General features: G+C 40.9%; 1 protein-coding gene across 5 annotated transcripts in view; it reads left to right on the forward strand.

Annotated features, from left to right (window-relative positions):
- Positions 1 to 25,434, forward strand: part of Il1rl1 (interleukin 1 receptor like 1) — a 56,766-nt gene that overhangs the window by 19,490 nt on the left and 11,842 nt on the right. Inside the window, exons 1-7 of one of the 5 annotated variants that reach the window (XM_031368830.1) lie at positions 9,286 to 9,329; positions 19,026 to 19,632; positions 20,398 to 20,592; positions 21,054 to 21,264; positions 22,061 to 22,235; positions 22,354 to 22,516; positions 23,988 to 24,056. In XM_031368830.1, the coding sequence (XP_031224690.1) occupies positions 20,514 to 20,592; positions 21,054 to 21,264; positions 22,061 to 22,235; positions 22,354 to 22,516; positions 23,988 to 24,056 (697 nt within the window). In that variant the 5' untranslated portion in view covers positions 9,286 to 9,329; positions 19,026 to 19,632; positions 20,398 to 20,513. Of the gene's footprint in view, positions 1 to 9,267; positions 9,330 to 19,025; positions 19,633 to 20,397; positions 20,593 to 21,053; positions 21,265 to 22,060; positions 22,236 to 22,353; positions 22,517 to 23,987; positions 24,057 to 25,434 lie in introns of those variants that run through there. The other 4 variants (XM_031368827.1, XM_031368828.1, XM_031368829.1 and 1 more) reach the window with 4 other exon arrangements.

Raw genomic sequence — 25,434 nt, forward strand, 5'->3', positions numbered from 1 at the left:
GTATGTTACACTGAATATATTCAGTTGAAGATTTGATTCTTGTACAGCTCCATGAGTAGGACTAAAATTTTGCTTGCTGGGCAGTGGTGGCGCACACCTTTAATCCCAGCACTTGGGAGGCAGAGGCAGGTGGATTTCTGAGTTTGAGGCCAGCCTGGTCTATAGAGTGAGTTCCAGGATAGCCAGGGATACACAGAGAAACCCTGTCTCAAAAAAAAAACCAAAAAACAAAACAAAACAAAAAAACAAAAAACAAAAAAGGAAAGAGAGAGAGAGAGAGAGAGAGAGAGAGAGAGAGAGAGAGAGAGAGAGAGAGAGAGAGAGAGAGAGAGAAATTATCCCATACCTGGACAGAGGTACAATCTGTGTGCTATCATTGCACTGGAAACCAAGAAGGGAGCTTTGCCTTAAAATAACCACACCCACATCTACCATTAACTACCTGTTCTTCGACTTTTGTGTATTCATTACTTCTGTGTCTCATCGAGTAATGAAAAAATAGCAAAGACTTACTTTGGCTCATGATTCTAAGGGTTTAGTCCATGAACCTGTTGGCCTCATGCTTGGGCAGAAAATCATGTAGCTAGAAGGATAGGGTGAAGACACTCTCTCACCTCACTATAGGACACAGACAAAAGGGGATCCAAGGTTAGGCTCAGGCAAGAGATAGCCCCACAGACATAACCTGGTGATGTACCCAAGGACCCTCTATGTGTGTTTTTACTATCTTTCTGAGGAAACCATCATACTATGAGTGGACAGCAGTTAATCGTCAATGAGGCCGGAGCCCTTGCCATTTTACTGTTGTGGAGCAGGGTCATCATAGATACCCAGATCTGAGCTCCCAAATCAAGGTCTTTCTTAATAATCCAGTCCATTTGACAACCAAGCTTAAACAGTATATTTCCCAACGTTTTCCATATTGTCTTCTATGGAGGGAGTATAGGTGATTAGTAGCTTAACTCTATATGACTCAGAATGCTCATTATACAGTTATGTGAGGCCAGTTTCTTATTATAGGATGTATTATTTATTGCCCCGAAGTTTCAGTGTGTCACAGTGTGTTCATATGAATACCACTCAAAAACTTCATACATCTTTCAGCAGACATGGTACCCATGGCGTGCTTGGGATTCATGTGATGTTCCCCAAAATTGGACAGATGTCTTCTGGGTGGACTAGGTAACAGGTGGCCCTAGGAGGGAATTGAGGTGTAAAGGCCCTTCTCATCTCTGGGCTGTGTCTGAGTTTATTCAGAATTAATGTGTGGCTTTGGACACACAACTTTCTCAGGGGCCAGCGTCTGCCCTGAGAAAGAAGTTGGGGATGAGTATTTTCTAAACGGATCATCCCTTTAGTGTCGGCCCTTTTCCCTCCCTCCACTTTGACTTCTGCAAACTTCACTCTAACTTATCTAACCCTCCTCACCCACCCGTTACCAGGAAGCTTATCTTATCTGGAGGCACATCAGCTGATTTTCGAAAAGTACACTATGGTAGTTTAGACTGGCTGCTACTTGACCTTGGCCTTTGGCATCACATAGCAAGAGGTCTGCCGTAAGCTGGGACTCTCTAGAAGATGCTCGGAGGCCGATGGCATGTCCGAGAAGGAGCTCAGAGATCCTCTCTGCTTTCCCCTGGAGAAGTAATTCATTTGATCAGAAGATGAACATGAAGCCCTTCCCTTCTGTATGTGTGGTGCGTGCGTGCATGTGTGTGTGTGTGTTTGTACATATATGATGTATTTGCATGTATACTTTTTATTGTTATCACTTACCTCATGACTTTAAGACATTAGGATGGAATCTTTTACTGACATAAAAGTGATGGAAATTGCTGTGTGTCTTTTTTTTTTTACCAGTTTGGTAGATAAAAATATATTAAGAGTCTAAACTGCACAAGGGTTCAGAATATTTGTGTTTTTGACTGATTGTGATTTTTATTTTGGATATTGTGGTCTTTTTTTTTTTTTTAATAATATGTACTTTTATTGACTGACAAAAATCTCTTAATTTGTTCGGGGTATTTAAAGCTGACATGAGCCAAGAACTTTCCCATAGGCTTTACTTTGTGTGAGTATTTGTTTCAGTTCTAAGTGGAAAGTGTTACTTTTTTTCTTTTCACCTCGGTTGGGAGATTTCTACTCCTAAGATTTTTATCAATATACAGAATTTAAAACTAGAATATGGAAAGGCTGTGTTTTCTTCAACAAGCTCTTGTGTATTTTATCACATTTCTTTGTCTAGGTGCCTATTGCCTCGGAGTCAGGAATTACCTGGTATTCCACATCACTCTCTTAATTTTAGGCATGTGACATGGGATGCAAAATGTGCCTTGTAAAAGTTTATTTATTATTTTTTTTTAGCAAAAGACCAGAAAATGACATCATGGAAGATGCTCAGTGGTAAAGCAAGCTTGAGGGCCTGAGTTAGAGACCTAGGAATCTGTGGTTGGTAGGATGTTTATTATTAGTACTGGGGAGGCAGATGCGGTAGATGCATTCCTGGGTTCATTGGCCAGCCTGCATAGCCTGCTTGGTCAGTTCCAGGTCACAGAGAGACCTTGTCTCAATAACAAGGATGACAGTATAACATGTAAACTTGACCTCTACCCTCCGTACACTTGCACATACATGCGTGTCCACATATTCACATACGTTAATAAAAAGTACACAGCATAAAGAGCATGTGGGGACCAAATTTGCTGTTTAGAGCTTTAAATAATTAGCATCTGGGGGCTGGAGAGATGGCTTAGTGGTTAAGTGCACGGGCTGCTCCTCTAGAGGACCTGGGTTCAACTCCCAGCACCCACATGGCGACTTCCAACTGTCTGTAATTCCAATTCTAGGGGATTCGATACATTCACACAGACATACAAAGAGGCAAAACACCTATCAATGCTCTAGAACCAAATAAATGATTTAAAAAACAATTAGCCTCAGTATTCATATCTGCACTTTGCAAATGGAGGCTTGGACAACCTGGGGTGCAGATTGCTCTCAATGTACAATCAGGACTAAAGTTACACAAAGAGTCTGGAGAACACATCTATGGAATGCTTCATGAATGATTAGAAGAAATTTCTAGGGAAGGTATTTCTACTCCAGAAAAAAAAATAAACAGACCATTTGAGCATGTACTGAGTCATACATGCTATGTCTAGCTCTTCTTTATGTCTCTTTAAAACCCAAACTCACTGAATTACATTAGATGTTACTGAGAAAAAGGTTGACCAGAAATAAGGTGCATGCCCACTACTTCATCTCTTGAGAGGCAGAGCCACACTAACCAGAAGTCCAAACCTGGAATTCCTGCGTGGATCTAGATGGTACATCTAGATCTCAAAACTGACATTTGGTAGGATATCTAATAATTGCAAATAATGTCATGTGACCATAGTGTACACATGCACTTGCTGACCTGTGTATGCGTTTTATATACTAAGATCATAGCACAAGCTGCCTTTTAAAATACTTGCAGAATTTGCAGCTTTATTGACATATCGTTGACCTGATAAAGTGCGCATTCTTAAGCTCTACAGTCTGGCAAGTTTTGGCACAGATGTATATGGCACAGCTACTGACTCAATAAAGTTAGTGAGCATACATAGCAAGCTGAAGGTTTCTACTTACCTTTGTGAAATCCTTCCCCCTTGCCTTCCTTTGCGCACTCCACGCCTTCCCCCCAAGAGAGCACCTGCGCTTGTCATTGTAGGTCAGCAAGGATTTCCCAAAGCTCCTGAAAGAAGGGCACACACAAGCAAGCTCTCTGCCTCCCTGGCTCTTCCTCTCCCCATAGCTATTTTGAAATTCACTGTTTTGTGTGGTCCTGTTGCGTATCTCAGCCTACCACTCTGTACTGAGTATGATGTTTCCTTCTGAATATCTGTAGGAACTTACAGTGCTAGTGATTTTCCCCTGATGCGGCTCTTCTGGGCCTTCCTCCTTTCTCCTTTTCAGTGGCATGACTGGAGGGAGACTGGTCCACTTTAATGATCTCAACAAACCAGTTTTTGGCATCCTTGACTTTTCTTGATTGTATTTCTGTTCCGTTTTTTTTGTTTTTTCTCCTGTGCTGATGCCTTCCTTTCTCCTGACTTCTTCTTTTTCCCATTTTCTTCACGTACATTTTTCTTGCTGTTTAGGTGGCGCTCTTCCTTTGCATCTGCCATTTACCTCTCTTCCAGGCAGTCAGCGCTGCAAACCCCTCTTCATTGCGTCTTGTCATGGATCTTATTTTATTATTTTATCCATATTAATTTGACTATGGTCACATGACATTCTTTGCAATTATTAGATGGAGAATTCCTTGTCTGCTTTGTCCTATCAAATGTCAGTTTTGAGACCTTGTGGGAAAGTGTTTCGAACTCTTCTATATCCTAGGAAATAGAAGATTTCTATCTAGTTCTAACTGTTGTTGAAAGAAGAGAGTTAAAGCGTCTGGCTATGATTCAAGATTCTTGTATCTGCCATTGGATTTTTGTTTCAAAGCTCTGAGATTAGGAACAAAATCTGTGTGTTTATTATAATATCAGGTAGGTTGACTCTTTATCATTATTCAGTGACTCTTTATTCTAGGATATTTGTGCATGTATAATATATATATACATGATATATATGTATATATGTCTTTAATTAACATAATGCATTAAATATATTATATGTTAAAATATATCATAGTATAATATATTTAAGTGTGTTATATAGTGTTTATATTAATTAAATTTATGATATTATGTATATATTTTTAAAATCTGCTTTGATAAAAATGAATATAGTATCCAGATATGGGGGCTCAAGTTTGCAATTGCAGCACAGGAAAGACTATGGCAGATGTTAGGTGATACATAATAAAATATCTCCTCCCAGTATGAAATGAATTTGTTTCTGTCAAATGCATAGAATGAACACATAACAAGAACAAGCTTTATCTCATCAGAATGGATCAGATATTCTTTGAAGAGCGGTGGAATGATCTCTAAGAGCGGAAGCTTCCTCTGATAATGGAAACCTCAGTGCTGCCAACTTCCTGATGTCACAGATGTCACAAGGCCCACACATATGAGTAGATGTTGAGCTTTTGACCTTGTATAAGGGTAATAAAGTTAAAAAAACAGGAAGAAAGAAGGAAGAGTCAAGTCATTTTATCCAGGCAGGTACTCTTGGCTTCTATGTCCTTGGAGATCCATGAGAAAAATCAGCTATGGGTTTACATGGTAACATGATTACTTGTCTACAACAGCTTATGTAGCAAACATTAATATCTAATATGGTTTCTAAGGGTCTGGAATTAGAGATAATTAGGTGTTTCTGTCTTAGGGTCCATCTCTGAAGACTCTACTGAACCGGGAGAATTCGTACTCAGTGGGTTGTAGGTCAGAGGCTCTTGTACAGGTTTGCCCAAGCACTCCATTGAGTTGTTCTGAGGGCAAGCAATTCCTGAGAAGAGAGACTAGATGATGTCAAGTGATTGTCACAGCTCAGCTCTGAGGAGGCTCAGCTTTTCAGCTTGTATTGGTCACATTGGCCTGCCTTGGTAAAGTGTGGGGAGGAGACCAGAAAGAGTAAGCAGGGAACTCCGTCTGGAATGATTCAGAGGCCTGCTATGGTGCCTCTTCTGGAGAGCTCATGATTAGTTTTCCAAGTGGTCATTCTTTTGCTTCATCTATCCAAGAATAGGCAGAGACAAGAATCTTGTTAAAATATGGAAATGTTTTTGCAAGTTTCATAGAATCCACTAAATCTGAGGAGAGCTGTATGTTTTCCTTCCCACCCCTCCTCTCCATTCCCTTTTCCTCTCCTCCCCTCCCTTCCCTTTCTCTCCTCTTCTCCCCTGTTCCCCCTCCCCTCCCCTCTCCTCTCCTCTCTACTCCTATTTTTCTCCCTCCCCACCTCTTTTCCCCCACCTTTTATTTTCTCCCTCCCCACCTCCTCTTCACTCCTATTTTTTCTCCCTCTTGCTCTGAGACAGAGAATGTAAAAATAAAAAATTTCAGATGAAGAGTATTTTTTTCCAAGTGAGCATGTCCATTAAGCATGATTCCCATCCTCAGAGCCCACATGGACTTTGGATGGGTTGGGGAGGTAATGAAGGGTAGAGACCTACCTAGACTTCTTGCCAGATTGCAACTTTTAACTCTTTAAAGATGGGGACAGGAGTTACTGCAGTCCAGTCTTCCCCTCTGCAGACCAGGTTAGCAAACTGGAGTTCACTAAGAGCAACTGCTTAGGCCAATTCAGTTCTTGTCCATGAGGACTCCCCTCACTCTCTGGCCCCCACCATTATGAAGTTGTAAGAGTTCCAAATGAATTTACTACTCTGTATGCACAAAACAAAGCTGAGGTTTTATTTCCTATTGGATGTTCTAGGAAAGTGTTGGAGACCAGCTCCAAGAGTGTGTACAGTGATCTAAGGAGATAATGTGGGGGTTTGAGACAATGTAAAGCAGGCACCCTCTCACACATGCTTGGTGAATGAAACTAGATCCAATGAGAAGCTGTAACAACTTCACAGGTACACATACACACACACACACATTTGGTGGATGGAGCAAAGCATCAACAAGCAGACTCCAACAACTCTTCCCCCCTAGCCTTTTTATACAACCTAAGACAAAATTCTCTATGTAAGAAAAAGATTTCCTCATAGCTACAAATACATATTCTCTAAAAGTAATCACCATGGAAGCATATACTTCAAAACCATATTAAAATCTTCACAGAAAAGGAAATTACAACAGAATTATTGATTATGTATTCTTGTTTTCAAACTGATACCTAACCACACACTTCCTGTCTATCTTTCTCTCTATAAGTTCATCATAACCCCAAATCGATAGATAACTCTTTTGTCACTGATTAACAAAGTTGAAGCAAGCCAGTCTATAGTAGCAAGTTTTTCCCTATGCTTAGCTGACGACAATTTGTATTTCCCAAGAAACAGATCATCATCTAGCTTACGTCTCAGTTTTGAAGTCTTGTTCAGTTAAACTGTCTAATCATCTATTCTCTACTCTTATTCTCATAATAGAATTATTTGCTCTTTGTTCATTACTCTGTCTTTTCATGGTGTACATCAAAACCAATGGCCACATCCCTAGATCACAACAAGGTCTAGGAACTCAGACCCAGCCTAAAATGAAATGTGTTCTTTGATCGCTAACTAGTCCCAATCCTGTTTTCCTCCTCCAAGTACAATTATACACTCATAATGCATGAAATCTCACTGTACACCTTTTTCTAACCTATGCAGCCCTCACTATTCTACAAGGAAGATCCACATCCCATTCTCTCTTTTGGGCAAAACAACTTAAACCATCTCCTTAAACTTTCTATTACCCTAACTTCCTAAACTGTTTAAATCAAGTCAGTAATTCTGTAAAATCATTAGTTCATACAAACAATATTATTTTATGAAAGTTCATCTTTATAATGATCTACAGAAAAATTGCCCAATAGAGTGAGCTGTCTCCCAAGAAGAGATCACACCAGACTCTAGGCAATGAGGGTCTTCCCATGCCCAATCACACTATGCTAGATATATGAAGAAAGTAGCAATGGCAAACAGGAGAAACCACAGCAGCAGCAAGAGGGGATCCAGTGATGAAGCCCCAGAGGCTTTGCCTCCTCAAGGTGTATCCATCACAGCTGTGCAAAATGGTGGACCATCTCCAAGGAGCTCACTTGCCCCTGTGCAGCTCTTCCTGCATGGCATCCATATCAGTGGAAGGTGTCATTAATTGGTGATTTGTTACAGATGTTATTCTGCTTTGCTTTCTTGTTTAGGCATGCCTTAAATTTTCATTAACCACTTCCCATGCATACACACACAGAACCCCCAGCTTATCTTTGGGTTTAGGACTTTTAGTTTTGAGACACTTTTTATGTCTAATGATGTTTTTGTGGGGTTGTATCTGTGACTGCTTGGATGGTGTGTGTGTGTGTGTGTGTGTGTGTGTGTGTGTGTGTGTGCATGTGTGTGTGTATGTGTGTGTGTGCATGCATGTGCACACACAGCAGAATACCTGTGGAGGTCACAGGACAGCTTACAAGGAACTCCCTCTTCTTCTCCCATGTTGGTCCTAGGAATACAACTCAGGTTGTCAGGCTTGAGGACAAGTAGCTTTACCCATGAGCCATCTTACCACCCTCAGAAACACCTTTGATTGCATCTGGTTTCTTTAAAGAGTCCTAGTTTTAAGAGATACAGTTCTTTTTGCTGGATAGAAAATGAGGGCATATCAGACTGAATGAGGGTCATCCAAGACCTTCTGGTTTGAGGAGACTTTCAAAGATGGTTGGACTAGACTCTCCCTTTGAGGTAGATGTGATATAGCAGTCTTTGAGATGCACACTTTTCAAAGCCTTTATAAATAGGCACATACCAAACCCATACAGGACCACTTAGGCTTTTCACACTGTTTTTTTCAGTAAGACCTTTATATTTCTAGCTCTTGAGGACCTTAACATTGGTCTCTCTAGGCTTTGATGGGAGCATTGAGGATGCTACTATTCATTTAGATAGTACCAAAGATGTAAATGGGAAGGATTGATGAAGACTGTTTTAAAGATAAATAACCACATTCTTAAACACTGACATGGGCCATGTTCTTAAACACTGTTACTGTCATACTCATGACAAGAAATGATATCAAGAGATCTAGAGTTAGGGTAGAACCATAGGCCAACCACATCAGCTGATGGGGTAAAGATCTGCTCACGAGGAAAGACTATCACATTAGCTTGCTCTCTGTTGATGTGATAAACACCGTGGTCAAAATAAATTTGGGGAAGAAAGGGCTACAAGGTGAGCCTAGTCAGTATACAAAGAGCTGGTCGCACATACTTAATTGCATGGCATACTCTGGACTCTTCAAAACCTTGACACAGAAGTTTCAAGAGTAACACTGTCTGCAGAACTGTGCAGCGTCACCCTCAGAGCACAGCTGTAGGGAGTTTGGTCTATCTACCTCCTCTCTGAGGACAGCAAGAGACCTGCTGGTCAGCAGGAGCTGGGCTGGTTTTTGTTTGGATGATACTTGAAGGTCCATGGAGATAAGGTTAAAACTAGAAAGTACATTGTGTCAAATCTCTAAGACAAACAGTAAAACCAGTGAAGATGGTTAACAACTATTGCTGAGTTACCAGAGCTGGTTTCTGTCTATCAGCAACTGGGTTCCTGTATTGTAACTGATAAGGAAACAGGGAGGTATTTAGAGATAGGGCGGCAACCGTATTTGCATAAAGCTATTAGAGAAGCCACCTTTTGCAGTTGACAAATTCTGGTGGTGGGAAGCTGAGGAAGACTAGATGGCTAGGATCTCTGGCTGATGGTGAGTACCTTTGAGGGTTTATTTATTCATTTATTATTCATTTAATCAAAGATGGCTTCATCTCAAAGGGGAAAGCCCTTTCTAGTACAAACTTAGGTTAAAGATGATAATCACTACAGCCTTTGCTTGTGAGAAAAATAGTATTATTAATGGGAATAATAATAATAATAAAAAAAAAACAAACGAAAACCAAGGCACAAAGTAATAAGGTTGAGCTCTTGAACTCTAGCATATAAGATGGGATTTTGGTCTACAGTATTGAGAAGGACTAGGATGAAGCTCTGGAAGGATATGAAACTTCAGAGCATGTGTCTAGAGTGCTAATGGGTTCTTGAATCATTCCTGGGAACCAGATAATTCTAGAAATGATCTAGTAGTGAAGTCTTCCTGACTGAAAGTGTTGAGTGAGAGGCTGTGGGGTAAGTGGAGAGGGATGTGAGGAGGGCAGTGAGGGATGGTGGGAGTGGGATAATCAGGCCACGTGAGAGTCAGAAATCACTGAGCTCTTCCCTGCCTGCCTCACCCCCACCCCACCCCACCCCCATCCTGGTGTCTTCTTTGACACTGGGGTTGACAGTCCACATCTTGTTCCACATTTTGTTCCTCTGAAGGTGTCCAGAAGAGTGTGTAAAGCAAAATAACCCAGAAACTGGGCTTAAAATGTTCCCACTGAACATCTGTTTTTCATTATAGTTTCTTTCAGAAATTAAAAGAAAAAAAAAAGAAGAAAAACACAAACAGGAAGTGCACCTCTGTATCTGCCAGACTTTGGGCACACCACTGCTCCAGTCCCCTTATGAACATCTAGATCTCACCTTGACCCTTCTCTCCGGAGAGTAACTAAGACAGACAGACAGTTCAGATTTATGCTATCCTGCATCCAACCGATGTTCTTTTTCTTGTCCATTGGGGATCAGGGGCATGGAACTTAGGACCTCATGTATGCTGATCAAGTGCTCTATCATGGAGCCCCAACCTAGTGTTTAACTCCTGATCTTGTATTCATTTGCTTGGACTCTAGGCAGCTTGGTTCTCTTTATTATGTCTTGGGTTCCTTCTCTAAAAGCCAGCCAGAATGTTGGTCCTAACACCAAGCTCAATGGGTGGTTTCTAAAGAAGAACTGGGTGTAGAATCCTTAGTGTTTTGATAAGAGAGAACAAGAAATGCTATCAGAGTTCATCACTGTTATGTTTCCTTTTCCTGCTCTGAGCACATTCTTCTATTTGTCCAGCTTTCTGGGTGCTGGAGCTGCTAATTTGAAAGAGACAGATCTTCCAGGGGAGCTTGGGGTTTTCTCTATTTCTGATTAAGTTGCTGAGGGAAAGAGTTTGGTCCTAAGGCATTTTTTCTACCTGGGTGCCTACATATTTGTGGACCCATAGAGCAACTGATGGGCAGAAAGGGCGTATCCCTGGTTTTAAGAGCTCTAATGATTAAAAACATGTTATTAACCACACACTAGTACAAGCTAGTGCATGGATGGTTTCTGGTCTTTACAAACATTTGCATGTTTACCTGCTGTATTTTCACTCATTCATTGGTTGGTTGCTTGGTTCATTTGTTCATTCTTTCTTTCCTTTCTTCCTTCTCTCTCTCCCTCCTTCCCTCCCTCCCTCCCTCCCTCCCTCCCTCCTTCCCTCCCTCTATCTTCTTCCAGCTACATCTCTCTATATCTGTTCTTTTCCTTTTGAGACAGAGCCTTGGCATGTAGCCCCAGCTGGTCTTGAAGGCAGGTGAACCCTCCTGCCTTAGCCTCTCAACTACTAACACTATGGCGCTTCCTTTTCTCTTTCTGAATACATATTCTAGGCAGTAGGGATGTAGCTCTGTGGTCAAGTCCATACTTAGCACATCTAATGACCTGCTCAACTCCCAGCATCCCCAAATAAATCCAATCCAAACGAAAACGACAATCTTTTCCTTTTCTGTTTATCTTGTTTGTTTTTCTAACTAACTGTAAGAGGGCAGGTTTTCAAAGCAAACATACTTTTCTAAATGCCAGTGAGCCATGCATTATCATCTATTTTTTCCCCTTGCTCCATGAAGCAAGTATATTTCCTGCCTCACACTTCTATCCTTCCTGCCTCCATACTTACTTCCATCCTTAATGTCAGTGTCCTTAAAAATATTTTCATCATAGAGAATATTCTAGAACCTACATCAAAATTAAGACGTGTGCCTGGAATTCACCTCAGTTTCCATCCACTTAGTGTGAAAGGGCTCAGGACTCAGATGAGTCTCTGACTTGCTATTATGTCTCCACCTTTCCTTGCTTCACTTGGGCCACAGGACCTTTCTGACTTTCAGACCTGGGACATCCATCTTCAGCAGGGCTCTGGGCTGGCCTGGTCCTCCTGCCTGAGCTGTGCTTCTGTAGTTTTTCTGCAAGCCACCTTCTTCGGTAGCCTTCTCAGATCATCTGTTGTAAAAGTACTTTCCTATGCCTATCCACTTTACCTTTCTCTTTAGGTCATGATACATGATCTTTTACTTATGCTGTCTGTTATCTTTCTTCTGGGGTATAACGTTTATAACATAAGGTATTTTTATATCCCTCTGTTCTGCCTGGTACTTTCCTATAGCTCCAATGTCTGAAGCAATGACCTGTGTCTGACCCCCCATAGCAGTCTGAGGTTCAACATGTTGTAATTGAAAGCCTATTTGATGCAGAGTTGGTATGTTTCACTCTTCAAAATGCTAAGGCCTGGAAATCCTTACCAATGAGTCACTAGCCCTTTTCAGTTCTCTGAATACTCCCCATGACCCTTTCTTGGGAACCCCTCAAAATTCAAATGCTTCACCTGGCCTTCTTCCGATGTCTGTTATCACTTCCTACCACCTACTATCTTATAAAGATTATTTCCACATATCTTACTTTAAGTGAGTGGAGTCATTAAAAGTGAATGCTTATTTCCATTAGAGTGGGTCCTCCCACCTCAATCAACTTAAGAGGAACTGTCCTGGTTGTACCGAGGGGCTTCATCTCTTAGGTGATTCTAGCTCTTCTAATATTGGCCATCAATATTAGCCACCACAGTACTGAGGGCTATAAACATGACTTGAGAAGGTAGCATGGCGGTAGCAGATGACCTGCTCTCTCCTGTTAGTCATGCCCTGTGTAGAATCAAGCATTGCATCTCCACAGCAAAGTGACTTAGGGAACCCAAAATGAACCTGGTTCATAGAAACATCAGCATGCATAGAAAATAAGCATCTTAACATTTCACTGGCATGGTGCGGCAATGAAGATTCGGTATTATTGTCAGGTGCCCAAGGTAAAGAAGTTAGTCTATGGTTGACCAGTTATACTAAAAATAATCTGAGATCAAACAAGTTCTGTTGGGTTGGTTTTGTATTGCTATATGCTGTATGGAGTCTCTGGAGCAAGAGAACCAATAGGTACTCATCTTTCTACCTGGCATCTCTGACTCTATGCTCTGTTTTTTTTTTTTTTTTTTCCTTGATGAATACACATATAGGATCTTACAAGTCTAGAATCTGTAAGTCTGGTAGGCTCAAACGTGTGGAGTTGATAAGGTCATCTTGAATCTGATCCTAAAGAGCACCAGGTGGGAAACTGAGGCAGGATTTCTATCACAATAAAGGCACAGTGCAGTTTTTGGAAGTCTATCTTTGCCCTCTGATTGTTATGTGGCTATTGAATGAGGCCTCCTCCCCTTCACTGTAGAGAGCTGTCATTCTGGATTGTCAGTGTATGTGCTGTGGACCTAATAAATGTTTTTAAGGCCATATATACTTTCATCTAAGAAACTGGAAATAAATCTGGCTGACTGTTCTTTTTTTTTAAATTTAAAAAAAAATTATTTATTATTATAAATGAGTACACTGTAGCTGTCTTCAGACACACCAGAAGAGGCTGTCAGATCTCATTATGGGTGGTTGTGAGCCACCATGTGGTTGCTGGGATTTGAATTCACGGCCTCCGGAAGAACAGTTGGTGCTCTTACCCACTGAGCCATCTCACCAGCCCAACTGTTCTTAATTTTAGGTAGAAAACTGAAAAAAAAAATGATAAGGGAAAACTTACCCAAAGGTTTGAAGAGGAAAAATCTGGGATAAAGGGGCCGGCAAGATGGCACAGAAGGTAAGGGCACTTGTAGAAACCTAGCAGCCCGAGTTCAATTCCCAGTCCCCAAGTAAAGGTATAGGAAGTAAATTGATTCCCTACAAGTTATCCTTTGATTACCTCATATGTGCTACCACATCACATACAATAATAATGATAGTCAACTAAAAACATGAATCAAAGGAGTTCTTCCTGGAATAGCTTCTCCTTGGAATTTTTATTAAGAGTCACCTTTTCCTCCAGGAATTGTGGCAAGGGGGTTAATAAAATGTGGCTACAATCACATGTAGTGCTTTTTCCTGCTGTGACAGATCCCAGAACTGACTTCAGGACTATGATCTCCTGTCACATGGACAGAAGGAAGTCTCTAGTCAGGGGATGGTTAAACACTCTGTTGCATGAATGAAATTTGGTGCTGTCTCTGTCCACTAAGCCACATCCAGCACAGGCTACATCTCTTCTTCCCAGGAAACAGACCTTTGTCTCCTCCCTTTCCAGTGAACCATCCACACAGCTTCTAGTTTCCATCCCCAGGATCTGTAATCCCCATTGCTCAACATCACATAAGGATAGTACATACTGTTCTGTATTTGGCATCTTTTGCTTGGGATATTTTGGGGAAGAGCTTGCTTTTTATCTTTGAAATGATTCCATCCTTTTGGATCATGCTGTCTTTGAGAGTCATCAATTCAGCATGTCCTTACAACAGCAATTCCTTCCTTTTATCACTGACTATTTATGCCCCCCCCTTTTTTTTTTAACCAATTCTGTGGATAAGAACTCTGAGTCATTTTCAGGTTCAGTATTATGGGTATGGCTTATTTGTGAAATGTGATTTAATTCTCCAGGAGTTAAAGTACTGTGAAATGTTGCAGATTTTATTTTATTTTTTTTAGACCTACTATCTTGTTTGTCTAAAATGCAAAATGTGTACACTTTTCACATAAAGCCTGATAAGTTTCCACACATGTAGACTACCACCCCCATCTCAATTGCAATCCCCTGAACCCCCGTATTTCTCACATACACCTTTACAGATCACCTATCCTTGTCTTTCACACTGCCTAATCCCTTGTGGTTTTGAAAGACTATATTCCTGGGTTACACAATGTAGATTCTTTTAAGTGTTACTTCTTTCTTTCACTATAACGTTTCTTGGATTAATTCACATTGCACGCACTGGTGCTTTATTCTCTCTTATTGCTGAGCAGTGTTCAGGAGCACAGGTGGCTGTTCATATATATTCTGGTGGACGTTGCTGCATGTCCTGTGTTTCTTATATAAATCAAGACACTGTGGACAATCACAGAGAACTTGTTTGTGTGCATACATTATTATCTCTCTCAGGCTACTACACAGGGGAATTCCTGGCTCCTACAGCAAATGTTTAATCAGAAGTGACTGTAGTGTGATGCATTTACGTTGTCAGTTGAAGCTCTCATGGCAATATATGTGCAGTGTCTGAGAGCTGGGACTGCACATGGCCTTCCAATACTTGGTATTGCCAGTATTTTTTAAAAAGAATTATATAGTATTTAATTATATTAATGTCTGTAACAATTGATAATGCTGAATATTATGAGTTTACTGTTGAATGAGGAATTTTTTCTTTTGTTAAATTTCACTTTGGATATTTTCCTTATTTTTGAAGTACCTGCTTCATTTTCTTTATATTAGCTTAAAAGAGAATTTTGTGAATCACAGCTCTACAAGTCATTTTCAGATGTGTGGACTTTATCAAAAACCCTGGTTTAGCATATTTAAATTTGAAGAACAGACAATCTAATTTCTACGAAGTCCAAGTTACTCATTCTTTTAGGATCAGTGAAGTCATTTGTGTGCGTACAGTTTAAGTTCTTTTCCTGTACTAAGTCAAAGAGACTCTATGTTATAAAATATGATTGACTTTAATTTTGTGTATGAAAATTTTCCACACAGATAGCCAGCTTTCTATCATCACGTGTTGGAAAATTATGTTTCCCCATACGCTTGCTTGTATACTTTCATGAAATGCCAAATCACCCTCTGAGTCTATTTCTAGGCATTCATTTCCAGCCTTTGTCCACTATGCATTATAACTCTGTGCCAACATTGCACTGCTACAGTTATTTTAGTTACATATGCAATCTTAATGTCAGGTTGTCTCCATTCTCCAACTGGATTCTTTTTCTTTGAAACAGTGTTTTGGATATTTGATGCTGGGAAAAATCACGGCCACAGTGATTGTTACACAAAGAAAGATACACCTGGAATCAATTAAGGTGTGACAAATTCATACCCCAGTGACGCATGGTCAGGGGCATGTGACACAGTAACTGCTCTAAGCTCTGAACAGCTTACTTATGTCTTAGTCACCTTACACATGCAAACAATTAGGACCGCTGGGGAGTTTCTCACACGACTGCTATCCCCCCACAGAGTTCTTTCTGGATTCTTGCTGATGGCTTTTTCCATGGCCAAGGTTCCCCATGGATCTTTTCAGAATGACCTGAGCCTGGCCGAACATGAGAAGCCAATGTTTCAGGAGAGCTGAGGTCTCTGGGTAGAGGTATATCACTCTCTTGATGTCATCTACACTCTGAGGCTTGAGTGTCAGATCCAAAACTCTTCCTCTGTGGCTGTCTTGGCTCATTCAACCAAGTGTGTGTGTGTGTGTGTGTGTGTGTGTGTGTGTGTGTGTGTGTGTATGTGTGTGTGCGCGAAGCTTTCCCTGTTTCACACACAAATCACACAGTAATATAAATGCCAAAATTCCTTTCCTTCCTGTTGCCTTCCTATGGATCCTGTTTCCTAACTAGGCTGCCTCGTCCGGCCTCAGTGGGAGAGGATGTGCCTAGTCCTGCAGGGACTTGATAAGCCGAGGAAAGAAAGCCAGTAAGCAGCATTCCTCTTTAGTCTCTACTTCACCTCCTACTTCCAGGTTCTTGCCTTGAGCTCCTTCTGTGACTTCCTTCAGCAATGGATTGTAGCCTGTGAGCCAAATAAACCTTCTCCTCCCTGCTGTGTTGCTTTTGGTCAGAGTAGTTTCATCATAGCACCAGAAAGCACATGAGGATATCAGGATGAGCCTTGGGGAAAAGATCTGTCTTAGACCCAGGTTGGAGGAGAAGAGTCAGTCCATGGGTAGCTGCAATGAGGTATTTCAGGAGAAGGATCAAGGGGGACAGTGGACTCTGTTTATGAACAGGAAGGACAGAAAGCCACAGGGGCACAGAGTTGATAGGCAATAGCACCTGTCAATAAGCCCTCATGGACACTCTAGGATATTGGCTTTCCCTCTTGCTAAAGTAGAAGGGTATCAGAGAGATACATGAGTCAGCTTAGATTCTTAGGGGTTCTCTGGAATCAGTGCATCCAGAAGATACTGATGAGGCACCAGAAAGCTCTTGCATAATTATCAATAAAATGTAAGTACAAGATGATGTCATGAATGAAGATGGTGGGGAGGCATTGTTGCAGGTAGGATAGGGTTCACAGGTGAAACTGGTGACTTATCCACATGGGCTGCCTGCCTGCCTGCCACATATATCAAGCATGAAGAATTTTTCTCTGATCCAATGATGATGTGCTCATTACTGATATAGGAAAGGTTGTGGGGAAGCCAGCTTTCGTGTGGGTCAGGAGATGAGACTGGAAGACAACAGGTGTTAGGTTCTGCAGGCAGGAAGGCTTTTCTCTTGATGCTTGTACTTCTTATTGTTGGGGCAGTGCGGCAGCTACAGCAGAAAGATGAAGAAGAAGCAACAGAGCTGGAGTAGGTGAATTGAAGGATCCAGGAGAGAGTGTGCATTTCATGTGATGACAGGCAGAATGAGATCTGTGGCTGACAGATGACAGCTCCACACATAATTTCTTTAGGAAAAGAAAAAAAAGGGAAAACCAAATTTAAAAATGTTCTTTATTTATAGGATGGCAAAGTAATCTATTCCTTGCTTGTTCTGGTAAGATCTCCTGAAAGTTATGAAATTTGTTATACATGTACGTTTTTCATATGACAAAATAGTTCCCAGCTCCAACAGTGCACTTGTGATAAGATCAGGGTACAGGTAGCCAGCTCAGGTGGATTACTTTTGTAGTTTAAACTTAACTGCACCATTGGCCAAGTCAAATGAATAAGCTTTGCATAATATCCCATTACAAAACATGCCGGTGCCGAGGTCCAAATGGAAGGAACTGACTGCCCTCCCAGCAGTATCAGGGTGATTTGTTTTAATTTACTTTATAGTAAAAAAATTTATAGTAGTGATTTATATAGTGATTTATAGTAGAAATGTCAGGGGACCAGATGATTAATAGGTTCACATATGGGTTCAAAACTGTAACGTCAAATTAGGGGAACTGGTGCAAAATTACGTTAGATTTTTATAAGATTAGATTAGATTTTGAGAATTAGGTAGTTTGAAGACATAAAAGAACATTTTTCAGAAAAGTTGGCAAATGCTAGCCAGATTCTGAAGGCTACTTGGCTACTTTAAAACTCCTGTTTGGCTCATAGATTGGAGATCCTCCTTCTTCAGATTTACCTCATGATGCTGTATTCTATGCATCCTCAAACAGCTGCATTCCATGTTTACAAATCCAAATAGAGGCTGAAATGGCTTATTGCTTCTTGAAGAACCTGGTTAAGGGAATTATCTTACTTTAATAACTCAGTCATGGTGATCAGAAAAAGGTTTTGACCATGACAGTTCCTCTCTCTCAGTTTTTAGTTGACCTGTGGAAAAAGCAAAGAATGCATGTTTCCTTGCCTCAACAACTTGGTTTTAACCCCAGCCACAACTGATTGAGCTTGGTTGAATTATTTAAGCATTATTAATGCTGACGATAGTACCAAATAATGTAGTCTTGAATTTTGCTCAAACTCATGCTGTGTGCAATCCTGATAATAAGAGTCAAGAGTGACAGGGAACACACTCAAGGTCAAACTCCCAGATAGCAAAAGGCTTGTTTTTTTTCTGCCTTGTAGAGTGTGTCACCAGTGCCCAAGAGCGGGCTAAGCCACTGAGCAGAGAAGAGATGTCTGGAGCAGTTCCAGCCACTATACGGAGCAATACAGGATTAGCTCAAGTTGTGTTCTTAGCTAGCAGTACCTCCATGCTTGACTTTCTACACCTGGCGCACTTGGATTTGGTGACTAGCCTTTAGAACCAGCCTTCTTGGGTTCTAATTCTCTTAGCACTGTGTTGTGTGGATCCCTTATTTAATCCCTGCACCTCTGGGTTGTCATTTGTACAACGGAGAGGACAACAGCATGGCATTGGCTGACTTGGGGAATGAAGAGTTAATATAGGAGTCGCAGAGAGCCACATAAGGCATAGAGGAGATATCGCATAAAGATATGAATTCTTTTTCTATTGGTGTTGGTGTCGGGATGGTCCTTCAATCTTTCCTATGCATGAAGAAGTCAAAGGAAGCCTCATAACAGTCAGGACAAGGAGGTGTAGTAAAACTCAAAACCAACCGTTAATGTTTGTTTTATGTGAAACCCCAAAAGATGATGGCCTCCTTGGGACAGCTTGGTTATCTTCATCCCAGGTGGGAGTCATAGATCAAAATCTGAGGTGCTAGACTGCTTTGGACTGAGCCTGAAACACTCTCTCTGTTGTAGAATGTATCTAAGCATCCATGGAGGCATGAAGTCCTCTTGCATCTCAGGACTCATCTCCATGTCCTTCCTGCACTCTCCCCAACATGTGGTGGTTTGTGAGATTGTCCACACCACAGGAACTGATTGTGCCCCCTGACATGTATCAGCCAGAGGTCATGTCCAGGAGTAGCTGGAGGACAGTCTGGTAGGTGTGTGTGTGTGTGTGTGTGTGTGTGTGTGTGTGTGTGTGTGTGTTTGTGAGATTTGGGACTGAACGTTATGATAAACAGCATTGTTTATCTAAGCTTGATCAACCTTGCAAAAACAGGGGAGAGTGATTTAATTGGTTTCCTTGAGATGGATTATGACGTTATCCTTATGGTTAAATATTTATGTGGTAAGTTTAAGAATTCCCAGGAAGTGAGACAGCAGCATTTTTGAACAAGTAATGGATTTTGGCTAAAACTCAAATTTCATGATGGGAGGGGTAAAAAATAAATGCCAAGACATCTGTGTATTTAAAGAGAAAGAGGGAGCATGCCCACATGGGTAGCCTACAGAAACAAGACGAAGGAGCACCAAGAAGCCTCACGGCCCTGAGCTTATTCTCACCAGCCCTTCATCTAGGGTAAGAATCAATCACTGTCTGAAGTTTGTAAAAGAAAAAGTACCCGCAACTCAAAGAAACGTGCCCTCTTGAAACTACTGAGGAGTTTCATATTTATTCCTAGCTGTGGAGATTTCTGTGTTCTTCTTCCAGTGGGTGAAGGGGAACACCACAGTAATAGATTCTTTAAAAGAAAAAGGATTATTTATTGTTCTCAGACCTCTGGCAAGCCTCTGTGGCTTTAGAGAACAAGCCTAGGCAGTTACTATTCTTCAGAAGTTTGGGGAACAGTCTTGGATTGGATGGCCTCATGGCTGATGTTTTACTTCAAAATTTTCCTTCCTTTTTTTTTTTTAAATGATGTCTATCTGTGTGTACTAGTGTGTAAAACAGCAGACATGTGCAAGTTGCTCCAGCCTGCTACATGGCTGTAGTTTTGATTAACACTGTGCTTTCTAGTATCTACTCAATTTTATGGTTCTAATTTTTACAAATGCAAAAATTTGTTTCCTTATCTCTTAATTTAGCTTTTTTGAGGAAATGTTCAAGAGACTGGTAAGATATAATTACGAAAAAAAAATCTAGTTATTGTGAGGACTGCTGTCTAGTTTCAAGTTCAGTAGAGATGAATGCAATATTGTATACCTGAAACCTATTCTTATCCATATGTGAACTTAATAAATATGTGTCAATTGACTATCCTGTATGCCAAGGACAAATCAAGACAAATAAAAATCAATACAAGTTAAATATTTTACTTGTGGTTTTACATGGTTTATTTTTCAGTATCTACAGTGATTTCTCTTCTGGACCCTACATCAGACAGCACGTATCCACTGCCTAGTGAACATACCATTACCATCCTGTGCCATAGAGAGACCTCAGCCATCAATCACTAGCACATGATTGACAGACGGAGAATGGGGCTTTGGGCTTTGGGAATTCTGACAGTTCCCATGTATTTGACAGTAACGGAAGGCAGTAAGTACTGATTCTCAGATGAGTGGTATGGTTATAACTTAAGTAATTCTGGGAACATTTGGCCTCGTTTAAGCTGCTTGCTTCCTGTTGTTTGGGGCTGAATTTTATGTTAGGAAATTATTTCCTCTTCATTCATTCTTTATTGTAAACCTCTCAGAAGGAATTCCCTGTAGGAAGTAGATCATAATTTTTGAGTTATGTAAATCAAGACAATACAGCACCTGCACATGGAAGTCATTACAAGCATTTATCCATGTCTAGGAGCAAACAGGGACATTAGATCAAATTGATTCCTTAGTCTATTGTACCAAGTGGCACATTTAGTAAACGAGTTTAGTTGTTGACCTATTCTTCCTCAAAGCATTACAATCTACGATCCATTTAAAAATCTAATCCTGAACAGAAACTGTGGTCTTTTCACTTGGACACTTCAGGATCATGTTCATACATTTGACTTGTAGGCAAACCATCCTGGGGTCTGGAAAATGAGGCTTTAATTGTGAGATGCCCCAAAAGAGGAGGCTCGACTTATCCTGTGGAATGGTATTACTCAGGTACAAGTGAAAGTATTCCTTCTCAAAAAAGAAATCGGATCTTTGTCTCAAGAGATCGTCTGAAGTTTCTACCAGCCAGAGTGGAAGACTCTGGGACTTATGCTTGTGTTATCAGAAGGTACTGTTCAGGAAACCACTATTAGCCTTATGCCCGTTCATTCCCCTTCTGTTGGTGGCTGATAGCCCAGTTGTCCTTGCTTCCCCTGTGTCTGCCCGTCAGTGGAATGGTTAAGTTTATGAAGTGATTTGAACAAGAAAGTGCAACTGAGAAGACCAGCAGCCTGAGGATTGATGGGCTGGCTATTGAATATTTAACAGTAGAATATATAATTGGCAGCCTGATTAAAAGAATGTCCAGCTTCTCTAGTGACCCATTTGAACAACAAATAATGGCTCCATGTTCTCTGGGATTAAGAACAAACTAGAGTACAAAATGTAAGCTCAGACATCTAGCACCACAAACATCTGTGTTGGGTGAGAAGGCATAGATGCCAGAGCCTGACAAACAGGTAGCCTGCAGAGACTTGGGGTCAACGTCTGGAAATTCCTCAGCCTGAACTGCAGATCTAAACACTGTCACATGTTTAGATTTCATACTATCTCTGGTACTCACAAAGTGTCAGATAAGCCGGGGTATGGTTTGATGACCACAGTTTCCAACCCATGCCCTTCTACCAGTTAGGTATATGCTGCCACCAAGTGACTTCTCTATCTCTTGGTATCTCATTTGTAAAATTCATACAGTAGTATCATTATGATCCTCAAATCACCACTGTGAGAATAAAATGATGTAATTCACAAAGAGGGCTTAACTCTGCGGCTGGTTCAACAAACATTGTCCAAGGGTTACAGTTGGATTAAGCTATACCATGGTGATAAGTATCTCTTTTTAACTGCTTGGCTTCTTTTAATAGCCCCAACTTGAATAAGACTGGATATTTGAATGTCACCATACATAAAAGGCCGCCAGGGTGCAACATCCCTGATTATCTGATGTATTCGACAGTACATGGATCAGATAAAAATTCCAAGATAACTTGTCCAACAATTGACCTGTATAATTGGACAGCGCCTGTTCAGTGGTTTAAGGTAAACATTTGAAATCTGGGGAGGAATTGATAAAATCTGCACAAGTGATGTAGCTGAGAGTGAAAATTTAGTAGAAGAAGATTGGAAAGCCTTGTTGTTGTTGTTATTGTTGCTTCAGAACTGCAAAGCCCTCCAAGGGCCAAGGTTCAAGGCACACAGGTCCTACTTGTTCATTGACAACGTGAAGCATGATGATGAAGGTGACTACACGTGTCAATTCACACACACAGAGAATGGAACCAATTACATTGTGACTGCCACCAGATCATTCACAGTTGAAGGTAAGCTCTTGACTTCAACAATGGATAAGATTCAAACAAATGCAATCAGGGAGACCTGTGTACTTCCACTTGTATTTCCTACCCTATCTCCTTTTGCTTCTCTTAGCTTCCACATACTCTAGCATGAAAGGAAGTTGTGATGCAGCATAAGGTTTAAAAATTTCAGGGAACATATTATTGAACCAAAGCCATAGCTATTTTTAGGGGAGGCTTAATTTTCAAGAATAACCCAGTCTGAATTTCCATCTTTTTCTTCCCCTCTCCCCAGTCCCCCTTCCCCTCCACCCTCCTTCCTCTTCTGGCTGATCTCTAGAATGTTTATATATCTAAATACTGGATGATCCAGTATCATATATTTTTCTCAGAGGTTCCTCACCTCACCCCATCTCTGGATTGCTTTTCAACAACCAATGCAATACTGAAAAAACAAACAAACAAGTGTACTGCTTCATAGGGAATAATAAGTCTACCAAAAAAAAATCTACACAACAGTTATCAAAGAAGCCACTAATGTCCCTATGTAGCTAGTTGAGTTCATGGATATAAAAGCCACAAACGAAGAGGCCTGAGTGTAACAGGGCACAGTACTTTTATACACACAGCTGGGTAGGTTTCAGTCCTGGTCTACAATGCTTTTGACATCATCAGTGTTTTAAAAGCATGTCATTTGTTTAGAAAAGAAGTTTTTCTAAATATAAATTCAATGTTATAGAAGTCATTAGAGGGGAAGATTTCCTAATCATATTTGATGACATGTATAGAATTGAGGTTTTTTGGATACAGTTCCTCTATCGAAGAGATGAGGGTCTCACTATCCAAGTGGCATGGAAGAAGAATAGGACTAAGCAATACTAGAGACAATGTTTTGTTTAGAGCCTTTCTGCACTCCATTGCTTGAGAATAAGCATCACCAGACCACAGTTGTTTCTGTGCCTCTCACTGTTTAATGTCAAGTCCTGCATTGTTTCTGAATCTTGATACCCAGAAATAAATGAGCATATATCCATGCTCCCCACCCTGACTCCATCTCAGTGATGACAGCAGGGAAAACTCCTGAGGAGGAAGAAGAAATATCTCCATCTACACATGAGCACAGTGATGGAGAGCTGTGAACAGTGGACCTGTGGGCTCATGAACACATAATTTTCATGGATATATTGATACCATCTTCCCTGTGCTTTTATGCTTCTATTGAATCATGGTTCTCAAATAATTTATAAGTCACAGAGTCAATAGATCAGACAGTATTTGTCTTAATGATACAGAAGAGAATAGAAAATATCAAAAAGTAACACTGTAATCAGAAGTGTTGTATAAAACACTTGTTTCATTTGTGTGTCTGCACTACCAAAGGTTATTTTCAAAGAGCTGACACAATGCTGTGAAATTAGAACTACTAAAAGACTTGCTTTATATTGATGACTAATCAATACTTCAAAAATTATATTCTATTTCTGTTTTTAATTTTAAGAAAAAGGCTTTTCCATGTTTCCAGTAATTACAAATCCTCCATACAACCACACAATGGAAGTGGAAATAGGTAAGAAATTTTAAACAATTCTCTGTTGACCTGGGAAAGTGTTTCCTTAGGATTTTAGGTCTGATTTCCTATGGAAGGGTCATGAATTAGTAGAGGAGAGCTTGAGGAATCATGTGAGGTGACAGTATGGAAACACCTCTTCACATCACAGCAAAAATCAATACTGCATTGGTGTTAAGCCTTGGAGTCCATGGTAATATCATAGAAGCATTTCTTGATATCATCTGCCCAGGGAGATGTCCTTACTTCACTGTTGAGGAACATAGGCTCAGAAATGCTCAAAGGCACACCAAAGATCATGGATAGCAAAAGAGCAAGAATACAGATTTATGAATCTCTGCTTCTGTGTGGGCCTGGTCTCTCTGCTGCTGCCTGGGGCTCTCTGCTGCTGATGCCTGTGGCTACACTGTGCATTAGTTAGTTAAAAGGAGGCAATGCATAAGTGAGATATTTTATTATAGGAAAGAGAAAATAGGCCCATCATGTAGAGAGAAAGAAAGGAGAGGAAAGAGAGGAGAAGAGAGAGAGAGAGAGAGAGAGAGAGAGAGAGAGAGAGAGAGAGAGAGAGAGAGAGAGAGAGAGGAAAGAAAGGAAGCAAGAGAGCAAGAAGACAAGAGAGAACAAAGAGCAAGAAAGAGAGGAAGAAGGCAAGAGAGAGGGGAGGGGCAAACTGCCCAATAAATTGTGTCATGGCTATCTGTCTGTAGGGTGAGGCATGCCTGGCTGTGGTCAGGTGACTGGGGGTAGGGCCCAGCTAGAATGCTGGGAGTTTGGGGCATTGTCTGCCTGATAGAGCACACATCTTCTGTGGGGGCAGCTGTGAGAGGTTGTAACTGCAACAGGAGCCAAAGACCCAGGAGTTATGGTCCTTGTAAGCAGAAATTGTCCACTGGGTGCTCTGGGGTTCTAGATTTATTACTTGACTGGGCTCAGGTTGCCTGAGCAGACCACTGTCCTACACTTCTGCTCTTGTTGCTTTTCATTAGAAGCTGGGTCCAATGGAAAAGACTTGGTGTCTGAAACGCCATGATGAATCATACCTCCCTCATCACACTCTGTAACCTATCACTCTGCCACACTCTTGGCCTCAGCATTCTTCCTTATTCTGCCCACATGGTCATTCCTCATATCTCTGGAGCAAGATCATATGTAACCTCCTGTGTGCAATCCTTCCTGCCTCCCTCTTTCTTGCCAACAAGCAGTATCTAACTCTATCATCAGCTCAAGTCTTAGTTACTAACTTTTCACCTGTAGTGTGATAGCCTCTACTCATTTCTCCACAGCTTTGCCTTCCCAGAGATTGTCAGGTCTTCATGCCTCTTATGTGACTCATTTTTAGGCAAGCTCCAATATGAGTCTGAGGTTCGAGAGGGGAAGG

This window comes from Mastomys coucha, unplaced genomic scaffold (genome assembly GCF_008632895.1).
Source record: "Mastomys coucha isolate ucsf_1 unplaced genomic scaffold, UCSF_Mcou_1 pScaffold14, whole genome shotgun sequence".
Taxonomy (NCBI): Eukaryota; Metazoa; Chordata; class Mammalia; order Rodentia; family Muridae; genus Mastomys; species Mastomys coucha.